We start from the raw sequence: 25249 nt of genomic DNA, 5'->3' as shown, positions 1-25249 counted from the left end.
ATATCTTATAAAAATCATGGGAAACGGATATGGAAGTCACTCTCCTCCAAGACATGAGGATAAAAATGAAGGTCGAAACAGACCAGAAATGCAGTTTAGACCTGGACAAAACCAAGAGCCAAGAGGTGACCGAAAAGGAGTACAACAACGCGATTTTGAAAGACTTGGCATGGCGGGTGCAAAACCTAGATCATCAACACGCCCACCACCACCGCCACCAGATCATCTTGGACCTTAATTATTTTTTAATGTCTGTGTAAAACAGTCTTAATATGTATACATAAACAAATATGATGTTTAAATACAGAGAATGAACAAAAATATTTAAAACAGCTGTTTGTATAAAGCAACGGATAGTAAAAGTGGCAGTGTGGAAAAAAAACTAATAACTATTTGATTGTAAAGTGAATAATAATCATATTAACATATGAACCATTGTCTTAATTTAGTACTTTATGTGTGTTATGCTTTTACATATAGAGAACAGTGGATATAATATACATGTATATGTTTAAATATATGGTAGAGACTCCAAACAAGTATTACAATGTCTTCTGATTACTATATATATTTATCACTATAAGAAGAAAAAAATATGGATTTTACAGAACTAACTTGTAGATATTTGAATGTTTTAAACTTTAGAACAATAAAGCTTCCTATAAGAATTAAAAAAAAAAAAATGAATAAAAAATTGGAACAACTTAAACATTGACTTTGCATACCAGACAGTTAATCATGGCATTCAAAATCAGCACTTTTTAGTAAAGAAACATTTGAATGACAATGGTATTACCTAATTTGACAGCATAAAAATTTTAAATCTGTTTTTCTATAAATTTAGTGTGTTATTTTGTGGAAGTGCTTTATAACATTACTGTATATTCTGATTTATTCTCCAATTAAAATCTCTAGGGCCTTTCATTTTCCAAATGGTGGCTTAAATGAAAAAAAAAAAACGAAAATGTTAAGCTGTGTCAAAATATTCTTTTCTTTTTACTATTTTGTGTTATTTTCCTCTGCATTGTATGTGTGTAAAAAGGTATCCGGACAATTCCCCTCCCGGACGATTCCCCTCCCAGTAAATTTGAATGTTTTTTCACACCTCGGACATTTCCCCTCCCGTTATTTTTTAACGGCGGACAATTCCCCTCCCGTTAATTTTATAGGACGGACAATTCCCCTCCCGTTATTTTAGCAGAGCGGACAATTCCCCTCCCGCTGTTGTCAGTGCGGACAATTTCCCTCCCATGACTGTTGAACATAGATATGTTATAATATTGTTTATTTGAAAGGTATTTTTAATCGACTTTAAATACATTTTGCTTGTCTATATTGACATGAATATAAACAAAACAAAACGCATTTTTTTTTGTTAAAATAATCTTTATTTCGTCAATACATTTCTGCAGCGGTAAAATAATTATAAATAATTGGTTTTGCAATCAAGGACACGTTTAATTAAGGGCAGCATTGATTAAATATTTTTTATTGACAGTTTGTTTATCTTAAGAAGCGGCGGCAATGATTAAAGGCGGTATAATGTCACCTTTGTAAAATAATGATTCTTATAAGTTCTGACCTTTAACAGTTTGTTGTTAAGAGTAAAAACTGTCATCTTTAATAAGAATGGTTATAGATTTTTTTAAACGCAGTGGCGGCTACGATTAAGGGCCGTATAATGTCACGTTTCGCTCTGTGAAAAAACGGGAGGGGAATTGTCCGCTCTGCTAAAATAACGGGAGGGGAATTGTCCGTCCTATAAAATTAACGGGAGGGGAAAAGTCCGCCCTATTAAAATAACGAGAGGGGAAATGTCCGGGTTGTGAAAATAATATGGAAGGGGAATCGTCCGGGAGGGGGATTGTCCGGGATTCGTGTAAAAATTGCTGTTGCCTTCATATACATGTATCTGTTTTCCTGTTCTCAAATAAAAAAGATGGGGGGGGGGGGGTTAATACAGAATATATAATGGTATTAATTAATTTATCAACCCATGCAGCTACATCCTTGAATTTTTTTCAATTTACATGAACTTGTGTATTGTGCTTATTAGCGATGTTTTCAGGAGCTTTCATATAGACATATAGGCAAAATTAAACTAAACAAGAGGGCCATGATGGCCCTGAAGTCGCTCACCTGTATATAGGCCCCCCAGAATGGGGCCAGTTTAAACCCCAGGGCTTTTATTCGAACAAACTTGGTAGACAACCGTTAGAAGATGTTTCATGCTAAACATCTAAGGTCTAGCTCGTTGGGTTTTTTAAAAGAAGATTTTTTAAGTTTTTTCTTTACATATATATTTAAAAACAATGACACCCCTGGGGCAGGGCCAGTTTTGACCCCAGGGCTTTTATTTGAACAATCTTTGTAGACACTTACTAGAAGATGTTTCATGCTTAATATCTAAACTCTAGCTATTCGGTTTTTTTTTTCGAAGAAGATTTTTAAGTTTTTGCTATACACATTTAAGGAAAATCATTGTCCCCCGGGGCTGGGCCAATTTTGACCCCAGGGCTCTTATTTGATCAAACTTGGTAGACATCTATTAGAACCTGTTTCATGCTAAATATCTTAGCTCTAGCTCTTTGGGTTCTTTAAAAGAAGATTTTTAAGTTTTTACTATATTCATATAGGGAAAATCAATGACCCCCTGGGGCGGGGCCAATTTTGACCCTAGGGCTCTTATATGAACAAACTTGGTAGACATCCATTAGAACATGTTTCACGCTAAATATTTTAGCTCAAGCACTTTGGGTTCTTTAAAAGAAGATTTTTAAGTTTTTACTATATGCATATAGGAAAATAGCCTGGGATTCAGGCGTTGATATTTTCTTTTGCTTATTCATAACTTACGCGCTATTTCATACTCGATCGTCAGAGATAACACAACATCTCTGGTTTTGATAGTATCAATGCCTGGGGAAACCTGCGGGATTTCCCATGTAATTATTGACTAATGATAATCCTATTAATAGACCGATTAGCACGTGACCAACAAATTACATGACTAAATCGAAATCGAGGCGAAGATAATAAATGTTGAAAATTTGACGCCATTTACCATTATAAATTGAGTCCAGCAAAATTATCTGATGCTCACACACTTTATCTACTTTAACTAATCACACCTATTAATCAAATTCACTCATCATGCAATAACCTTTGTCAACGAGTGTTAGTTTTTAATCGGAAATGGTGTTTTGAAAGCGAGGCTCCGTAACTGTTCGTTGAGCTTCGGATCACTTCGTGGAAATTCCGTTTCTATTTTTAGAAACTAGTTTGTTGTTGCATGAGTTATCGTTCTTTTATAACACCCGTAATTTTCGGGGTGTATACTAGGTGGCGCTTCGATCGAAAATTGTATTTCCCCAGGCTGTCGATTTGCCGAACAGAAGCTCATAAAAAAAAAAAAATTGACAGACTGGAACCCAGGCTAATAGGAAAAATAAATGACCCCCTGGGGCGGGGCCAATTTTGACCCCCAGGGCTTTTATTTGAACAAACTTGGTAGACACCCACTAGGAGATGTTTCATGCCAAATATCTAAGCTCTAGCTCTTTGGGTTTCTTAGAAGAAGATATTTAAAGTTTTTTCTTTTGGTTGCCATGGCAACCAGAGTTCTGCATGGAATTAAATTCTTTGAACAATTTTAAAGGTGACCACCAAAGGAACATTACTGTGAAGTTTAGATGAAATTGGCTAAGTGGTTTATGAGGAGATGTCATTTAAAGTAAAAGTTTACGGACGCTGGACGCTTCGAGCAGCATGACCTTTTCGGTTATTTCCGGTTCAGTTTAGGCAGTTTCGGACCATATTGGGGATCTTCTCAAAACATTTTCAAAAACCTTCCCAATGGGTTACTAATCAGTAATTGTGATGCGTTTCAGAAATATTCTTTGTTTGTAAGAGCCATTGGCATTAATTATCAGAAGAACAGACAAAAAGGCCATTTTACACATGGGTCAATTTAAGAGAATAATGATTAAACTATTATTATTCAGAATTATTTATTAAACAAGATGGTAACAATTGACACAGTAGCTAACAAGATTATAAAGCATGTAAACACTGATTGAGATCATAATCTTAAATAATTGGTTGAACAGGGCAATCACAGTTAATCAAAGAATAATCAAATAGACAACATACAAAAGGACTAGAAAAGTACACATTATATAAAATAATTGCGACGTTCCAGCTTTACTGGTGGAGGAAGACCTCAGGTGCCGTTCTGTGCATTATTTCAGGCACGAACAGGCACATGAGTAGAACCACCAACGTTCCGTAAGCTAGCTGGATAGAAAAACATTTGTCAATAAATAAAGGCTGTATGGACAAAATTGTAAAAATCTATTTTTAGCACAGATGACCTTGACCCAACTGACACCTAACTTCATCTAAAGAAGAAGAAGACTTCTCAGTTCCTATCAAGACATGTCAATAGAATAAGGTTGCAACTGTAAAAATCTATTTTTGACATTGATGACCTTGACCCAAATGACCCCTAACCCAGATCATATACTTTGTATTGATTAGAAAGTTTATAAATTATGAAGACATTGGTACAGGTAGAACTAAGATAAACACAACTTGCCGTTTTACGTTAACCTCATACGAACAGAAGATTCAATTACTATAATTATGCCTGAGGCAAAAATCACATTTGAAAAATATTATGTGAAACTATGATGCTCAGAGCTTAGATATTTGGCATGTAACACTACTTTGTGGACCACAAAATAAATGGTATTTATCATGCCCCTTGGAACAATATTGGCCCTGTCCCGGGGATCACTTAGTTAATATATTTTGTTAAGGAAAACACAATTAATTCTTATTTTGGAGAAACTTTATTGCCTAGAGTTAATATATTTGACATGTAGCTAAGGCTCCCACGTTTACAATTTTTTGTAAACGTTTACACGATTGCTAATAACCGAAACGATACCGTTTAAACGGTGGTACCTCTATGTACTATGCACACCATGTATTTGAGTAGCCAAATGATGTTTTTCTTTCTATTTTTTACACATGTACAAATAAAGAATGTTCAGGGCTAATCACGATTGAGTCAGCACACACTTTCTGCATTGTAACCCCATTTTTTAACAAAAATGTATTATGTCACGAGCAATTTTGCACCGTAATGCTGTGTGGAGGGTTGTAAACACATATTTTCCGTTTGTTTACTTTGGAATAAACAACTAGAATTGATAAAATCCATGATTACAGGCAATGATTAAGAAATTTTGTAAGACAATATGGTCATTTCGATTAAACGGTAAACAATATCGTAAACGTTTATGAATGAAAATCGAAACGAATCCGTTTAAACGTGTAATCGTGGGGGCCTTACATGTAGCATTGCCTTGTTGGCCACTACAAAACTGGTAATAATCATGTTTCTAGGGTCAACGTTGGCCCTGCATCTGGGGTTCACTTAGTTGATAGACTCTTGCATGAGAAAACACATTCAGTCTTATTTAGTGAAAATACAATGCCAAGAGTAAAGATATATAGCATGTAGCATTACTTTGTGAATGTCTGCAAAACTGATATTTTTTAATCATGCCCCTGGGGTCAAAGCTGGCCTATCTCAGGGTCACTTGATTATAGGAAAACACATTTAAGTCTTATTGTGTGAAACTTATCTTATCATATTTCAAACATACTGTGATTATGAAAAATTGATAATTTGTATACATGGAGGAATATATAACACAGTTTTTTTTCCATTATATTTATTACATATTGTCATTTTTGTATCACTTTCTCTAGATGTTTGGCATTTACCCAAAACATATGACACTAGTGCATATCAACCTGTGTAAAAAAGTATTCTATCTCATGCATTTCTAATGTATGAACACAAAACTGACAGACTCGCTTTGCAAGGCAAATGATAACATGATGTTTTACATCGTGCTTTATTTGTAATAGGTCCACAGTCTGCATTGCCTATCTTTTGCATCGTCATTAATCTTCGTTATGTAAACAAAGACTAAAGTTATCATCCTAGGCCACTGTTTCTTTTATTATTTTATGTTTCTCAGATTTTCTTTATGAAAAGTAAGGGAAGGGATTGGCAAATTACAGGGGGTACATATGTCCAAAGGAACTGGATAGTATGTGACTTATGCGTTATTTTGCAGTCAAATAGTAGTAATAAAATTATGATCTTGTTTCAAATTGTCAGTGACTGCGTATTTAAGTAGGATTAAATTAAACATACATGTACATGTATGTGGTAAGTACAAAAATATGGCGATCTTTTCACTAATTTACAATCAAACTCAACAAAGTTTAGACTCTCAAGTCGCTCAAAATGCAAGAGCCCTGCACAGAGCACCACTAAATTTGATGGGATTATAGAAATTATGGCCTTAAAAATTTGTTTACTCTTCAAATTTTTGATCTTTTATTTGCCAAACATTAGCGTCTGAGAAACAAAAAATTAATGAACAGTGGCCCTAGGGCAGAAACATTACTCCTTTGCACATTCATCCTAGTATGAACTGATATCTGACACTTAAATCATTTTCAGTAACCACTTATATGACTGACACTTTTTTTGTTGTCTACAACTAGTGTTTGTGAATACTTGTTATTCTTAATTTAATGAGACATACGTTACAACTGTTTATCATAAAAAAATCATGGGAAATGCACATGGAAGTCGCACTCCTCCAGGATCTCTTCGGAATACAAATGAAGGTGAAAACATCAGGCCAGAAATGCAGTTTATACCTAGACAAAACCAAGAGCCTAGAGGAGGCCACATGGGAGTACAGCAACGAGATTTTACAAGACTTGGAATGGTGGGTGCACAAACTAGATCAGCAGCACGCCCACCACCACCGCCACCAGATCATCTTAATTAAATTAAGAGTATACACAGCAATGATTAAAACAACTGTGTGTACAGAGCTACTGATAGTGAAAGTGGCAGTGTGAAAAAAAACTAATAACTATTTGATTGTATAGTGAATAATAATCACAATATTAACATAATTTATGTACCATTGCTTTAAGTATAGTGGATATAATATACATATATACATGTATATATATATAGGTAGAGACTCCAAACAAGTATGATCACAATGCCTTCTGATTACCACATTAACAACTATAAGATGAAAAAATCATGGATATACGGAACTATCTTGTAAATATTCAAATGTTTTAAATTTTAACACAGTTACACTTCTAATAAGAATTAATTTGAACAACAGTTACTTTAACATTGACTTTGCATACAAGACAGATGATTGCGGCATTCAAAATCAGCACTACTAAGCAAAAAAAAAAAAACATTTCATTTTGAATGACAATTCTTCAACGGAATAACAGTCTTTTTGTTATAAAAATTAATTTCCTGGAAGGGCTGTATGATATTACTGTACATTATCTAATAAATGCCCATAGTGCCTTACATTTTCCAAATGGCAGCTTTGTTTAAAGAATAAACAAAAAATGTTAAGCTGGGTCAAAATTTTTTTTTTTTACTATTTTTCCTCTGCATTATTATATATGTGTGTGTGAAAATTGCTGTTGTCTGCAAAAGTCTGTTTTCTTGTTCTCAATAAAAAAAGGGAGCGGAGAGGGGGTGTTACTAGAGAATATATGGTATTAATTAATCAACCTATCCATCTACATCCTTGCCTTTTTACAATTTACATGAACACGTGTATTGTGCTCATTGAAGAGACTCCATTTTAGTTTTTCGACATGATGTGGCTGGAAAGAATTTCTTGAGATTTAATTGATCTCGCTAAATCCATTTTTCAAGAACAATTGGTCTACTTGTGAAAAATTACCAAAAAACGAAAAGTGCTCCATTCAAATCGGGTCAAGAATAGCACAAAAGTATGTTTTTTCATTTTTTTCTGAGTATGCTTCTTTATCATCTTTCTGCTTGATATGCCCTAGTAGGTTGATCTTTATAAGTAATTCAAATTTTTATGTTTATAGGTTTTTGAGCCACAGTGGATTTCTTCTATTTTTATATGTAGCATTAACACAAAATGTTCTGTCTTATATCTCTAACTAGATTATACTTCCTTCTTTCAATCTGGACAAAACCATTCATCATTTTTTTTCAAAAAGTTTGAAATTAGTACAAACCTAAAAGAGAACATGATCAGCCAGCATTAGTCATAACACAAAAGATGGAAGAAGAGTTAAGTGTAAAAATCAATTTTAGCACCCTTGACTTTGAGCCAAGTGACTACCTTCTACACCCAACCAAAGGTTTGGTCTTACCAAATATGAAAAACATCATTGAATAAAGGCTTAATATAAGTGAAAGTGTTAAGTATTATACTCAACATCACTAATTCCGCGTCATCACTTATCTCGCGGTAATGGCATATTTTCATGTGACCAGTTTTAAAATTGGTTAGAATTAACATATTTTATTCAAACACCTAAACAACAAAGTTTTTGTGCAAAATAATTTAAATCTATAGATTTTTACGTAAAACTGAGCAACATTTTACAAACTTCTGCAAAAAACAACAATAGTCCATTAAATTTGTGCATACGTCTGAAACAATCATCATTTTCTAAATGTTCTTGTTTGTTGAAAAAATAAATTTTGAGTTACAATGTAAAGATACTTTTAATATTAAAAATTATGCAAAATAACATAAAGAAATTTTAACTGAAACATGAAAAAACTGAAATAAACACCATTACCGCGAGTTAAATGATGACATACTGTTTTCAAAATGGCCGACACACGGTCTACATCTGACAAATTAAAACTAATTTTTATTAAATATATTGTTGTTTCCTTGTGTCTGACATATACCAGAAAAATGACTAAATGATACAGTTTATGACAGTTTTTGTAGTGTGAGTTTATTGTTTGTGTTCTTTACTGTTTTAAAGTGTTAAGTACCGTGAACTAAGAGGAGCACAGTATGTAAGTATTATAAAGGGAGATAATTAAAATTCAAGTATAATAAAGGGAGATAATTAAAATTCAAGCAAGGTTATATTATAGCAACATTATAGTTCTTGGACAGTGTACTCTACCTCTTTTATATCACTATCAGTGATGTGTTAATAAATTTTGTTAAATACTTTTCAAGTTCTTCCCCAGACTGGCATTATTGTCTTATATATTCTAAAAATTAAATACATAGAGTTGAGGTTCTTTCACACTGCACTTCCTCTAACTACTCTATAAACATGTGATATTACTGACAGTTTAAACCTTAACCTCTCACAAGTCCATAAATGTAAGAAGTTTCAATTCAAATGGACTGTAAGTACCTTTTGCAACATGTAAGTTACTAAGTTACTTTCTATGTTCACAATATTTTCCTTTTAAATAAATGCTCAAATTTTTAAAAAGCACGAATCTGGAGGCATGCTCCTTTAATAATTAATTAATTAATTAAACAATAAACAAATAAACTTACCTTGTGTTAATCTATACATGTCTTTAACTGTTTGTGTTGACAAATATTTCAGTGGTTCCCCACTCAAACCTCCTGTTTCCCCTTTATATTTACTTTTTAAACTTTCTGGCCGTGTAATTGTGGTATTTGTTACAATTAAACCATCTATTCTGCCCTGTAATGTACATATCAGAATTGTGTTTGTTTCAATTTAACTATCTATTCTGCCCTGTAATGTACATGCATATATCAGAATTGTGTTTGTTTCAATTTAACTATCTATTCTGCCCTGTAATGTACATATCAGAATTGTGTTTGTTTCAATTTAACTATCTATTCTGCCCTGTAATGTACATGCATATATCAGAATTGTGTTTGTTTCAATTTAACTATCTATTCTGCCCTGAAATGTACATGTATATATCAGAATTGTGTTTGTTTCAATTTAACTATCTATTCTGCCCTGTAATGTACATGTATATATCAAAATTGTGTTTGTTTCAATTTAACTATCTATTCTGCCCTGTAATGTACATATCAGAATTGTGTTTGTTTCAATTTAACTATCTATTCTGCCCTGTAATGTACATATCAGAATTGTGTTTGTTTCAATTTAACTATCTATTCTGTCCTGAAATGTACATGTATATATCAGAATTGTGTTTGTTTCAATTTAACTATCTATTCTGCCCTATAATGTACATGTATATATCAGAATTGTGTTTGTTTCAATTTAACTATCTATTCTGCCCTGAAATGTACATGTATATATCAAAATTGTGTTTGTTTCAATTTAAGTATTTTTTTCTGCCCTGTAATGTACATGCATATATCAGACTTGTGTTTGTTTCAATTTAACTATCTATTCTGCCCTGTAATGTACATGTATATATCAAAATGTTGATTGTTTCAATTTAAGTATTTTTTTCTGCCCTGTAATGTACATGCATATATCAGAAATGTGTTTGTTTCAATTTAATTATCTATTCTGCCCTGAAATGTACATGTATATATCAAAATGGTGTTTGTTTTAATTAAACCATCCATTCTGCCCGGTAATGTACATGAATATATCGGAATTGTGTTTGTAATATACATGTATATACTGTATTCCTAGAAATGTTCGCGGATACAATATTTTGCGTTTTTCACAACGTCGACATTTTCATGTGTTTCTTACAATTAAACCATATATTCGTCCCAGCAATGCACATTTTTTCCCCTTGAACACATTGTAATGCACATGCATATTTCAAAGCTGTTTGTTACAATCAAAACCAATTGATTTTTTTGGTGTATTTTTTTTGCCCGTCACACCAACACAGAGGTGATTTTCCAGCTTTACTGGTGGCAAAAGACTGCAAAAGCCGCTCCATGCACTATTTCAGGATCAAACGGGAATCTTAGTAGTTCCAGAATTCAAGTATAGTATCAATTTAGCAATCGAAAAAGAGTTATCCTCTTTAAATAGACAAATTACATAGATAAATTAAGAAACATAAATGAAAACTCACTGGTGTCTTTAATACAACATCCGTAATATCTTTTTTATCCTGATCTGTTAAATCTGGTGCTATTTTTACTAATAATGGTGGTTTTCTCTTTGATTCTATATTTTCTCTTTCTTTCCACACCTGAAGAATACATATAAAGCATGTCACAGAAAACTTTTTTAAGATAAAAGGTAGTAATTAAAAAAAATCCGGATTTATTTTGTAATGTGATTAAGTACATATATTTATGTTTACTAAAATCGCTAAAAAGATAACAATATTTGACAATTGCTTGAAATAAATTTTCTATATACATGTCTGAATACTGCCAACCTGTCTTGGGACTTTTGTAGACAGGAAATAAGTGCATGTTGGATTGCTATTAAAAGATGAGGGTAAAGTAAGTCCAGAAATTGTAAACATGTCAGGAAAGGTGACACTGGAAAAGTATTCTAGTCATATTAAAATGTTATTCTAAAATGACCCGCATTTTTCCATTTTGAACTGTTGATGTTGTTTATTTGGACATGTGACATAATCATTATATACATGTGACGTAACCACTAAAATGCGATGAGCTGAAATAAGTACGGAAACAAATCAGGCGCAATTTAGCTTAATATCAGGTATGGCAGCATTTATTTGTTAATGTCGTGTTAGAATCGAAATATTATATCCAAATCAGTGATTTTATCACTTGATAAAATCACTGTTTGTCGTTCAGATGCGCAACATATCACTCGGGCTACGCCCTTTTGAGATAATTCCTCACATCCGAACTCCAAACAGTGATTTTATTGAGCGATAAAATCACAGTTTGGGATATATTATTTCCTAAATACCGTAGTGAGAGGAAAAGTTAAACGATAAAGTAGTTTAAACACTGGGAGCCAGTCTTATACTGCAAACCTACTACTGCCCCTTGAACTGACTAGGTAATAGTGCCGGGGAGTTTATTCCAATGTACATTGATATGGGAAAAGGAGGAGTATTTGGTAGTTGGAGGAAACCTGTATTTAACTATGGGATAAGGGGTGCATATTATGTCTGGTGCATCTAGGTAGGGCTTTGCAAATGACAGGAGGTTAACTGCAACACAGTTATTGTACAAAAAAATGTATATGTTGCAAAACATGAAAATTTAAATTTATGTTAATATTTTTGACAAAATTATTGTACAGATACTCTGATAATTATACAGTGGTTTTTACTCTACAAACTTGCAGGCAGCACAGATTTGCCCTATTGCAGACTTTTTACTGGTTTTATATGCAGTTATTAACTAAATTTAACATTTACATCAAGTTTTATAATACATTGTACAAACCTTTTCTACAAGTTCCTCCAGTTGTTGTTTCCCCTGCATACTTCTTAAACCAGGAGTGTTTGGACTAGATACATTAATCACTAAATAGTCTGCTAGAGCACCAAATCTTTCTACACCTTTCACATAGTCACCTACAGGACTGTCCGATGTTTTATTTTTACCCAAATTTATTCCTATGATTCCTGACTTTTTATCTGTAAAAATAAATAATAAACAAATTTCTATTAGAAAGCGAAATCAAATACTTTAAAAAATTTCTTGTGTTGATTTTGAATTCAAACTATTCACAGTTTTATACAAGTGCGAATTCTGCAATAGTACAAGACAGGAATGTATTTGGATTAACACTGTGATATGGTCATCAACTCAAGAGAATGATATCATTTGAGCCGCGTCATGACAAAACCAACATAGTGGGTTTGCGACCAGCATGGATCCAGACCAGCCCGGCATCCGCGCAGTCTGATTAAGATCCATGCTGTTCGCTCACAAACTCTATTACAAGTAGAGAACCTGATAGCGAACAGCATGGATCCTGATCAGACTGCGCGGATGCGCAGGCTGGTCTGGATCCATGCTGGTCGCAAAACCATTATGTTGGTTTTGTCATGAGGCGGCTCATTTGTTATGGTGTTGTTTTTTTGTTGCCAGTAAAAATGCATACACTAACAATATAAACCAGTTTCAATGTTTTGTGACATTAGAATACACAAACATTTGTTGAAATTTGACAAAATGAGAAGAACATTTTAATGACCACAATAATTTTACAGCATCTACACCACTAGTCTTCAAACAGTTAAGCCAAACAATAATTATATGTCAAATTCATAAATTAATGTTAGAACATAAAGTAATTTATTATCAGTTTACTATGATGTCATCAACCATTCGACAAAATTAACATGATCTTAACTAAATATCTTTAATATAATTATTTCGAGAACCTACAAGTGATTCATTCCTAAGTTTAAATTTCTAAGTTTAAAGACAGCTTTTTTAAAAAAAAAATAATATAATTTTAAAATTTCTTGCAAACTTTGAAACAAATAAATTGAACAACAAAACATAATAACTGGAAGAACACCAAAACGACAAAACACTAAATCAAGCAATACACAGACTTCAACAAATTCAATCATACACTATAAATATACATTTATGTATATTCATTAAAGATTCATGATTGTGAATTTGTTTAGAAACAAATTTCTTGCATATCAGACTGGCGTTTCCGTGAGTTTTACCCATGCCGGAAATTTCATCTGGCATGGGGGGTGCCAGATGAGTCGCGTGCCAAACAACAACGTCATTTTTGCGCGCTTTATGAATGAACCGCGTTAAAATGACGTCGTTTTAGAAGGGAAATATGTGCTAAGGATGACGTCAGTTCGCCGTTGTTATTTAAGTTGTAAGTTCATACGCTATTGTAAGAAAATAGTTATGGATGAAATGACTTTAATTTCCATGAACATATATCATATTGAGGTAAACCATTTTAGATATGAAATAATATGGCAGAATATGCAAGAAAAAATATCTAACATATGTTTGCGGTTCGGATCGGAATATCCGTCCCTCGGGAACCCGCCCATGGGCGGGTCCCCTCGGGACGGATATTCCGGTCCGAACCGCAACATATGACAGATATTATTAATCACACTCTGCAATTTAAAAAGTTTCATAGGTAATACAAATCTTTTGAGCACTTTTTTTGCAGATTTATGTTAACTGAATGTTTTAATAATTAAATTACTTATTAAGCCTCCTTTTTTGTAAATTTTCTAATTCCTGTTTGTCTGTGTAACTACAGCATGCACTTGGCAGAACAAACTGCAGAAAGCCAATTATCTATAGGAAGTTATAACATGATCAAAGTTGTAGAATTAATTCAATACATAATAATTTTGAAATATCATGTCAGATAAAGAACATCTACTTTCAATAAAAAGCCTGGACCCCCCCCCCCCCCAAGAAAACACCCTTTTGTTTGCTTCATAAATGATCATTTTAAATTTAGATCCAGATAAAATGCAATATTTCTTTTTTAAATCGATTTGTTTACAATTCTGATAGAACTTTTGCCCCTTTCAACAACTGATCATCGCAGGTTTACCAAGAAAATTAATAGTGCATCAAAACAAACAAAAAGTGGGCATTAGTAGCTTTAATTTCTAGTGTTAATATTATATAATTCCTGATAATTTCTGATATATGTGTATACATATATATTACAAATATCTTATGTTAGAAGGACACAAGCAGTTGCGTACAATTAATTTAATGCTTTTCTGTCACAAATGATTTTATAAGTTAAATATAATAAATATCACTAAGTCATACATTTTATTTAATACTATGAAAATTTGATGTTATACCATAAGATTAAATAGTGTTTCAAATAAGTAGTAAACCTCTAATTGAAATAAACATATTTTGTAATACAATGCTGCTATGAAGTCAGAAAAATAACTTAACAATCTCATTTTGCAGTGAAATATATTCCATTTATTCACTCAAAACAAATAAATCAAGAGCTTGGTGTAAAACACTTTAAGCCTATCTGGCAGTATTTAAAAAAGCAGATACAAACAGCTCTACACCAATTTCTCTACCCATCCTTGATAAAGTTATACATAAATATAAGCATATATGAGCCGCGTCATGAAAAAAACAACATAATGGGTTTGCGACCAGCATGGATCCAGACCAGCCTGCGCATCCGCGCAGTCTGATCAGGATCCATGCTGTTCGCTTACAAACCCTATTACAAGTAGAAAAACTGATAGGGAACAGCATGGATCCTGATCAGACTGCGCGGATGCGCAGGCTGGTCTGGATCCATGCTGGTCGCAAACCCACTATGTTGGTTTTGTCATGACATGGCTCAAATATTATATAAGTATATATAAGAAACAAGAGAACTAAAGCAAGAGGCAGTAACAAGAACTGTTACCTTACTTTGATCTACATCATCAGACGGTAATTCACAACATGATGTGTCCGTCCACAAATTAATATTTAACATATTGCGTTCTTCAGAAATGTAAGGAATGTAACCCTCATCTAGCAGAAAAAAAAATATGAAATTTAAAACTTCCAAGAATTGAAAATATCTTAAACTTCTAACTCAAGGACAACACAAGATGGCAAGCTCAACGATTCTGAGTGATTGACAGTAAGAAAATGGGCATAACTCTGTAAAACACAATGCAGAGTTAAGGGACCTGTGCTCATCAAATAAGATAATCACAGTGAACAAGATTGTGAAGTTTCTACCTATTCCTTTCAGCAGTTTTGGGGATACCAACTTACATGCAAAAACTTTACCAAACTGTGGCGGTCACACTGATACTGACACTGGGGTAAGAACAGTAGTTCTCCCTTTTCTTTAAATGTAGTATTTTTAGAGCATATATCAGAATAAAGTAGTTATTTATCATATACAATGTACAAAACTTGTTCAAAAGACCATTTACCCACAGCTATGACAACTACCAGACATTTTTTCTGACACTTGTTTAATCACAAAGAACTCATTTTTTTTTTCTTAAGTCTATGTTTTGTGTTCAATGATAAATCATGATAGATCTATGTTTTTGTGTATAAAACAAAATTAAAAACAAAAAGAAAGAAGAGTTATGTTTTGTGTGGCTTTTATAAAAGGTGTGTCTAAGTTACAGATGATCTACTTAGCCATTCTTCATGTTGATTGTTTTTGAAATTTATCCGTACAAGTTTGTTTTTTTGAAAAAAAAAAGAAAAGTTTTGTTTGTTTTTTAGCAATAGGCAATTTTCACTGAATCATATCAAATCAACTTATGAGACAGCAAACACTCATCCCACTCCTTGGGTTGCCACTTCTTTTCTCTAAATAATTCAATTATATGGGCTTTATTGAGAAAAGCCTTAAACACTTGTTTGTCTGAGTTAGCTTACAAAATAAAGAAACAGTTAATACCATCAAAATGTTGACCAGAGTTCCGGTGTATCAATCTTTCTCTAACTACTGCATGGCCTTCACTATTAAATCCAAACCTGTCAGAGAAAAATAATTGTGTACATAAGTTATGAAATATGCAGTATATATATTGAGATCATATTATATTACAATATTGGATATTTCTTAATTTGTAACTTTTTTTTTTAACAGACTGCATATTGTTTTCCAAGCTTTCAAGATCATAATTATTTACTTGTAACATTGTATTAATAAATTGTAACATGGCTGAAGGTAAGCATCATATTGTCTGATTTTTTTTTATATTTTCTTTAAAATAGGAAAAAAATATGGCAGTCAACAATTAACCTTTTTCAAAGAGTTATTATCATATTAATTTTGAGCAGGTCCATTATATACATTAAATGATGAAAGTCTTTTACTGATTTGCCCTACCTCATATTTTGTGTAGGTAGACATTAAAGCTAAAAAATTTAACATCATTTTATTTTAATACTATAATGTTTAATTTTTCAGTTATTTCATTTTATCTTGCAGTTAAAAATATTATTATCTGCTCACTCGTAAACAAACTAGAATCTTATAACCATTTGAAAACATTATTCTTAGTTGCAGGCCTCCAGATTAGCTTAAATATTTCAAGAAAATACTTGAGAAAAATGTACTAGGATTTTAAGAAAAGTAAAACGATTCCAGATTCAAGTAATAATCTACATGTTATATGTGATTAAAGACTGCTTTTGCAGTATTTATCACCATATTTTGCAGTAAGGGCTATTTTTGCATATTTTAACCTGTTTTTCGTAATTTACGTGGATTATAGGTACCAATTGCAATGGGTAAATTACTATATTTGTCTACTTCACAATATTTTACTTTAAAATACATTTTCATAAAATTTAGCATTAATCTGGAGGCGTGCTGCTTTAAAGTTTTGATGAAAACAGACTTTATAATAAAGGAATAATCATATAATTTACATATTTGAATTTTCAAACCTATTTATAACAGCTTTATCTTCCCACAGACGAAACAGACGTGGTTTGGGGTTCCCAGGTTGTGGTTCAGGAGTTACACTCCCAACCTCTACAAAGCCAAATCCTGTACACAACATACCGTCCACAGCAACAGCATCCTTGTCAAACCCTGCAGCTACACCCACTGGGTTTGGAAACTCTCTGTCCCAAACTTTGGTGTGCTACAAATTAGGAGAATTAGTATAAACTATAATCATTAACATGTTAACTGTAATCAGGGTAATTATCAAAAGCCCAGAGTCAAAAAAGAAAAGTCTGGCAATCCAACATGCCTTCACACTCCTTAATTTACCTATTTTAATCTTCAAAACATATTTACTAAGCATTGGCCAATTAGAATTCAATGCATTCAAACTCATTGTAAAACTGTAGGGGCATAAAGGTTAAACTTGGGTGAATGATCAATACTCCATATCATTCAAACAGAATAATAAGCTACATTGTATGAGTAATTTCCATGGTTTCTATTAGGCTTTAAACCGGAGAATATCATGACAGCTTTATGAGGAAGATTTCTGACCAATCTGACAATTATTTATGCAACTCTCTTAGAACATGCTATCATAAGTCTGTATTCTAATCTCATAAATTTGTCGTTTTTGATGCAGTTTACTTTTTGACAGAATTTCATGCAAAAGAACTTATGTCTTATAATCAGAAAATTTAAAACGAGCCTTTTTTGGCTTTTTATTTGAATGATGATTCAAACCAAAAATACATGCTTCTATAGAGTGAAGGCAAAAAAAACAAGAGCTGTCTGTAGGACAGCACGCTCGACTATTCTAAGTGCTACTGCTTGATAGTAAAAGAGCATTGACAATGTTAAATTTTTTAAGTTTACAAAAGGGCTAATTTTTTTTATAAATTCTTGTTATAGGCCTTAGAGAGAGTCTAATTAAACAGTATTGCAGAGTTATGCAATTTTGCAAACTGATGTACATTGTAACTATAAAAAAGTATTTTAATTTTCAATTGAATATCTCAAGCAATAATTGAGATATTTGACTTTACAAAAAAAACTTTAACCAAAATTTCTAAGTTCCAAAGGGGCAAAATTCTGTCAATATTGTAGGCAGAGTTATCCAACTTGTCAATCTGATGTACCTTGTTACTATAAATAAGTATTGTTAGTTTCAAATGAATATCTCAAGCAATAATTGAGATATTTGACTTTACAAAAAACTTTAATCAAAATTTCTAAGTTAAAAAGGGGCATAATTCTGTCAATATTGTAGGCAGAGTTATCCAACTTGTCAATCTGATGTACCTTGTTACTATAAATAAGTATTGTAAGTTTCAATTGAATATCTCAAGCAATAATTGAGATACAGTCGAGACTGCCTTAGCGACCCCCTGGTTTAAACGACTCCCTGTCTTATCCGACCTTGTTTCAGTACTCCCAACGTATTTTCCTATATAAATGGTCTGAATTAAACGACTCCCTGTCATATGTGACAAGCGACCTTAATTGTCTGGTCCCAATGCAATGTTTTGTCTGATTTAAACGACTTTCACACCTTTTAATTATCCGTTAATCAGATAAAGAATACCTATTTTAACACCCAGAGGGCCAAAATAATTAAGTCGAATTATAATCCAGCACTGTAGCAAACAAAGTCTACACACCTCTATCTCAATTACACAATTAGCGTGTATATACCAGTAGATACATGCAGGTACCAAGTGACGTAGCGTCTGTTCATGGAAAGCATGATGTAATCGATGTGTGTGTAATGTACAAAATGGCCTGAGTACTTGTGTTAGATTTTTTTTTTAATTATAGAGTGCCCACGGAAGATTTTTTAGGCAGCTTTTTTTTAATTTACCTTTCTATGGCTGCATAATTAATACGGAAAAAATATTGATACCGAACCAGAAAAAAGCTTTGGATATGGACAATTGTTTAAAGATCCTGTAACACTATTTTTTCATGGTTTTATTTCATAAATATGATGCTCAAATTAAGATTTGTCAATATTGTAAGTTCAAATAAGCATTATTTATAAAGATATCACCCAATTTAACATTTCATGTAAATAAAGGCTATTAAAGGGAGGTAATTAGAACTTTATTTTCTATAAATTCTAAGTCAAATTTTCCAATAAGAAATCAATGCATGTAATTTATTGATTAAATATAATGTGAACAAATATTTGCAGTACACATTTTACATATTCTTTGATGTTTGAAAATTGTTTTATTTGCATTATTATATCCATATATATTTTTTTGCAAGATACATAAACACAGTAACAATATCAATAACAAAACATACAGGATCTGCAAGTCACATTGGTATATAGACAGATAGATGATATTTAAATTTAATTTTCTTTGAGACTGTATTTAGAGACTCCCTGTCATATGTGACCTTTTTCTGAAGATCCCTTGGAAAGTCACATATGACAGTCTCGACTGTATTTGACTTTACAAAAAACTTTAACCAAAATTTCTAAGTTAAAAAGGGGCATAATTCTGTCAATATTGTAGGCAGAGTTATCAAACTTGTCTATCTGATGTACCTTGTTACTATAAATAAGTATTGTAAGTTTCAATTGAATATCTCAAGTAATAATTGAGATATTTGACTTTACAAAAAACTTTAACCAACGCAGACGCGGACGCGGACGCTGACGCCGACGCCGGGGCGACTACAATAGCTCTCATATTCTTCGAATAGTCGAGCTAAAAACAACAAAAAAAACAACAAAGAAAACATAATTATTTTCAATACCTATGAAATATATTCAAATTTTCAGGACATGAGGTCAGAGGAAACAAAAAGCTACTACCAAAGTTACTGACTTAATGAGATCTATTCTATGGGTATTTTAAACACTTATTATAGATAATCAACCTACCAAGGAGGGTGGATCAGGTTTCTTTGGTCTTGGCACCAGTTTATTTTTCGCCATAAACAAAGCAAAGTTATGTGTTGTCTCTGGATCAAGTAGTCGTACTGTAGGCATCACAAACTGGCGGTAAAATTTCTCATTACCTTCGTAAATAGAGTAGCCAGCAAACAAGGTAATTCCAGACCCACATATTAATACCATCTCTTTTAGCTGCTTCTGAAATTCAAACAAGAATATACTTTATCACACCCTTTTTTATCTAATTTTTTGGTTTTGGGCCAGTATTGAATTATATATTCCCTATGGAAAAGTTTTTCCTACTGTAGTGGTTTGGGAGGAGATGACTCATTCAAAGAAGTGACAGACAAATGGAAGCCGTATGACGGATGGTGAGTGATGACAAAAGCTTACCATTACCATGTTGTAAAAGATTGACATATGTTTAAAATTTTGTTGTGCAAATTGTTTCCTATCTCAATAAAAAATTCAGTTAGGCTAATATTTAACTCTTGCTTATATAAATGAGCCGCGCCACGACAAAACCAACATAGTGTGTTTGCGACCAGCTGTTCGCTATCAGTTTCTCTACTTGTAATAGGGTTGGTAAGGGAACAGCATGGATCCTGATCAGACTGCGCGGAAGCGCAGGCTGGTCTGGATCACTGCTGGTTGCAAACACACTATGTTCGTGTTGTCATGACACGGCTCAAATATTGATATAGGGGTCTAATCCAGGAGATGCAAAAAGCATGCGTCTTTGTCAATGACATTCAGTGTGAGTCTGTTTTATTACAATATACTACAGAATTCCCATCTGTTTCTATACATTGTGCATCCAATTTCACAGGGAGAGCATGGTGGAAGAAAAGTGCAGTCTGACGGTCCTCGAAGCAGGACCCCCGGAATACAAGGCTTTCTTGATTGAGACGCATGATATATTAGATATTTCCTCCCCTAAACAGTTGTATACTATGACATTCTTAATGACTTACGGCCTTGTCACACTAAAAAGTTTCACTGCATTTGCAGGGCATTGTTTAATTGAACAAAGCGCCGCGAGATGGCAAGAAAAATCTGAATTTTTGATGACATGGAGATTTCACGGGTCTTCATATATACATGTGAACTCTCCCACTTTTAGCGAAAGACTTCCACTTTCTGCAGCCATATTTTCAAATAAAGGGTATTTTCAAAAATTAAAGAAATTTTCCTCTTTTTAATGTCAGAACTTTCTTCTTATTGCAAGTTCTAAAATCTTCCTCTTTTTGAAGAAAAATCTCCCTCTTTTTGAAGAAAAATCTCCCACTTGATCATTTAAAAAAGTTCACATGTATGGGTCTTCAAGGCGACCTCATGGCAATCATGGCATTGCCAGAAAGCTTCCACAGTGCAGTTGTAATGCCTTTTTATGACATTTTAATTAGTGATTGTCTGCCTTCAGACTGCGCTTCTTCCTCGTTCTTTGCACTTTCATGGCGCTCTTGTGGCACTCAGACTGCGCTGATATTGTAAAGCTCCGTAAAGTTCAGTAAAAGTGTTGCAGAGACGCCGCACAATCTCCTTACCAGCACCGTGGTTAACCACGGTGTTAATTCGGCAATGATTTTGCTTTCACAGTTTTCCAGTTGCGTTGTAGGAGATGCTACTAAGTGACTAGGGCGTCCTTACTACGATCCTACTGCCCTGTTATTAGAAAATAGAACACTGCAAAACGTCGAGTGACGGCGTTCTATGCCATGCCACTGAGATGCTGCGGTGATGCATGCGAGATTACTGCGTTCATCTCGCCGTTCTCACTTTTCTTTGAACGCCGTGAGAACGCCGCCCTAGTGTGACAGCTCCAACTGAACTGGCAGATCATAATTTTGATGAAATCATCACTTTGTTTTAAGACAAAAAATAATTGGAAGATATTTATATTTACCATGAACACTGATGTTGTTGCTGCTCCACTCATTTTGCTTCTTACACTTCAATGACAACACTGGATTAATGCTTGCTAACAAGTTGAAATTACGCAACTAACTTCAAATTGCCCTACACACATAATGGTGACCTTCACCTTTCCGAAATTGTTCCTAGCTTTTTTTTCACCAAATGATTTGTTTGAATTTTTAAACAAATCTGCTCAATTTTTATTTATTATTATTTTTTAAATACTTAATTCCATTCATTATTATTTCCCTACCTAAAATCTATGCTTATCGTCGTATTTAAATAAATTTAGTGATTCGAATATTCGCCTTGTTGCAACTGAACTGTCAGCAAAAATGACTGCATTCGAAGGTAAAGGATGTTTCTTTTAATTTTTACTAGTGATAACGGAATAGTAAAGTTATTTAAATATGTGCATGTAGTTCTATAAAAGTTAAGAAATGACAGCAGTCAAAATTGTAAAGCTGTTAGTTTGTCTATATGATGAAATAACTGGTTTATTTTGACAGCCGGCATATTTTCAAGATGGCGGCCCCCATGGTCACAAAATGAAATTTTTTATAGATAGAAAAAGAAGATAGAAATCTGGTCATATTAATAAGACAAAGCCTCAAAGCTAACTTAGAAAAAAAAGGATATGAAATTAGACAAAGCCTAATATGAAAAAGGCAAAGCCTCAAAGCGAGCTCGATTTATTTTTACTGTGAAATAGTATAAAATAATCGTTCATTTCTGTTTTAAAACTGTCATTCAGTATTCAACACACTGCTTTCGTTTATTCTGGTTCCCAGTCCGATTATAGTTCCTAATATGAAATTAGGCAAAGCCTATGAACGGGGAAGTCGTTAAGATAAGATAAGATAAGATAATCTTTATTTAAAGTCGGTTTCATAAAAACATATAAACATTAGCTATATAAGCTATTTTCCGACAAAACTTATTATCCTATAACAATTCAAACAAACAATCTGTATAAAAGAAAATATATAAAAGTATTAAGAAGATCAATGTACATTTATGAAAGACTCTGTAAAAACAGTTAAGATTTATCAGCACATATAAATATGGGTAAGAAAGCATTAAATGATTAAAAGCAAATATACATTACAATCAAACATCACATAAAATTACATCATACAAGAGTTCTATTTATGTACACAACCCTAAAATCAGAAAAAGGATTAGAATTTTTTAAAAATTTAAATTTTTAAAATAAATTAAAGTAAATGATTCAATTTTATTTTATTTAAATATAGTTAACCTAATTTCCAGTATGATGCTTGAGCACATATCAGTAGCAGCATCTGATATGTACTCAGTCATGAAAATATGGGTGTAACTAAAACATGTACAAGTATCATAATAATAAAACTTAAAATGTTGAAATGTTTGTGTAACAGATGCTGATCTGAGTTGGCCTAGATAAATCCATGGTCTAAGTTAATTACTTAATTAATTAGAACCAAAATAAAATAAAAGTAGAAATAAAAAGGTAAAAATAGACTTAAAGAAGCTATTGTCCCCTTTATGGGATATATGAAAAGCTGATCAGCAGCTGTCACATATTGTTAAAAAAATCCTTTCATTCTTTCCGTTTTAAAGGTGTCATTCGGTATTACATGCACCGCTTCCGTTTTCACTCGGAATACTCGACGTTTATTATTTATCCGAAAAGTTGAGATTTGTTCCGTTATCGGAATACCCCGCCTATTATCATTGAGTTACATTGAAAATGGCTGTGCCCAAAAAGAACGGACACTGAAAATTGCACTGATAGGTATAGAATTCTATTTATTCTTTAATTGTTTTTTATTTGATTTTCTTAAATATACACGTGTAGTCTATAGCCGGGCAAGCCAAAGCCCGGACCCGCTTCGCGTTATACGAAATTAGGCAAGGCCTATGAACGGGGAAGTCGTTAAAAATTCCTTTCATTCTTTCCGTTTTTAAGGTGTTATTCGGTATTACATGCACCGCTTCCGTTTTCACTCGGAACACTCGACGATTATCATTTATCCAAAAAGTTGAGATTTGTTCCGTTATCGGAATACCCCGCCTATTATCATTGAGTTACATTGTAAATAGCGGCGCCCGACTAGAACTGACACTGAAAAAATCATTGATAGGTATAGAATTCTATATATTTTTTAATTGTTTTTTATTTGATTTTCTTTTACATATACACGTGTAGTCTATAGCCGGGCAAGCCAAAGCCCGGACCCGCTTCGCGGGCCCGGTCTTTGACTTCCCCGTATGAAGAAGTGCAGGACACCAGTCTACGCATCCATTTTCAATCAGAAAACCATGGCTTTTATGTTATATTGTATTTAAAGTATGCGATATGTTGTCAATTTTGCCTTCCAACAAACGTTTCACAATACTATCTAGTGGTCTCGTGTTACCGTAAGCTTCGCTTGCCGCAGGCTTTGGGGGCTTAAGTCCATTTAAAGGGGAGTTGCCATTAATTTATGCTATATCAGTGGAAACAAATATAAGTACATATTGCAGAAAGCATTGGTCATGTTGTTTGGTCTGTTTAGCGCCCAATGGGTTGCAAATTAATTCATAAAATGTGTTGAATTTATTACACGATTAATTAATTTCTTATTTTGTTAATTAGCTTCCGAATGAATTTAGGTTTTTTGGGAATTAGCTGATAATTAGGTAGTTTTTGTGTGCCCCTAAAAAGCGAGCAGAACCTAACAATATATGTCATTCGTGCTCCGGTGTCAGCGTCCCTAGCCAATGGAATTTAGTTAGCCCTATAGCCCTAATATAATTTTCTCCTCCGGCTACCCAATTTTACCGTAACGCCGCGACAGGCTGTCTGTTTTTCAAAGGGCAATATAAAAAACTGTTTTGAACAAATGAATCGTGCTAGTGAAATGTCTTTTGGGCTAGTGAATATTCCAATCTGGTAGTCCGACCAGCCTAGTCGATTCAAATCCTAATTTCTTACACTGCTAAGGCTTGTTCGTAGGATAACTCAGTCACTTTAAGTCGGATTGACACCAAACTTGGTATGCATGTTTCTTTCAAAAGCCCAAAGTAGAGTTCACAAGAACTGGTACTCTGCAATTCTTAATTTTTAGCTCGACTATTCGCAGAATAATCGAGCTAATGCAGTCACCCATTTGTCGGCGTCGGCGTCCCTGTGGTTAAGTTTTTGTATGTAAGCTGGTATCTCTATAACTACTGAAGGGAATGGATTGAAACTTCACACACTTG

General features: G+C 33.2%; 2 protein-coding genes across 3 annotated transcripts in view; one reads left to right on the top strand and one right to left on the bottom strand.

Moving 5' to 3' along the window:
- LOC132743100 (dihydroorotate dehydrogenase (quinone), mitochondrial-like) overlaps positions 1 to 22173 on the bottom strand; it is a 40887-nt gene extending 18714 nt beyond the window's left edge. The window contains exons 1-8 of one of the 2 annotated variants that reach the window (XM_060731611.1): positions 22011 to 22173; positions 20093 to 20302; positions 17193 to 17392; positions 16195 to 16271; positions 15195 to 15299; positions 12234 to 12427; positions 10928 to 11047; positions 9435 to 9588 (exon numbers count right to left, since the gene is read on the bottom strand). In XM_060731611.1, the coding sequence (XP_060587594.1) occupies positions 9435 to 9588; positions 10928 to 11047; positions 12234 to 12427; positions 15195 to 15299; positions 16195 to 16271; positions 17193 to 17392; positions 20093 to 20302; positions 22011 to 22043 (1093 nt within the window). In that variant the 5' untranslated portion in view covers positions 22044 to 22173. The remainder of the gene's footprint in view (positions 1 to 9434; positions 9589 to 10927; positions 11048 to 12233; positions 12428 to 15194; positions 15300 to 16194; positions 16272 to 17192; positions 17393 to 20092; positions 20303 to 22010) is intronic. The other variant, XM_060731612.1, reaches the window with a different exon arrangement.
- Positions 22174 to 22274: 101 nt separating this feature from the next.
- Positions 22275 to 25249, top strand: part of LOC132743099 (ATP-dependent RNA helicase DDX1-like) — a 41822-nt gene continuing 38847 nt past the window's right edge. Inside the window, exon 1 of the mRNA XM_060731610.1 lies at positions 22275 to 22372. Coding sequence (XP_060587593.1) covers positions 22357 to 22372 — 16 coding nt within the window. The 5' untranslated portion in view covers positions 22275 to 22356. The remainder of the gene's footprint in view (positions 22373 to 25249) is intronic.

This window comes from Ruditapes philippinarum, unplaced genomic scaffold (genome assembly GCF_026571515.1).
Source record: "Ruditapes philippinarum isolate M1 unplaced genomic scaffold, ASM2657151v2 ctg1829_1_1_1_1, whole genome shotgun sequence".
In the NCBI taxonomy this organism is placed as follows: Eukaryota; Metazoa; Mollusca; class Bivalvia; order Venerida; family Veneridae; genus Ruditapes; species Ruditapes philippinarum.
This window is presented reverse-complemented; position numbering and strand designations above follow the sequence as displayed.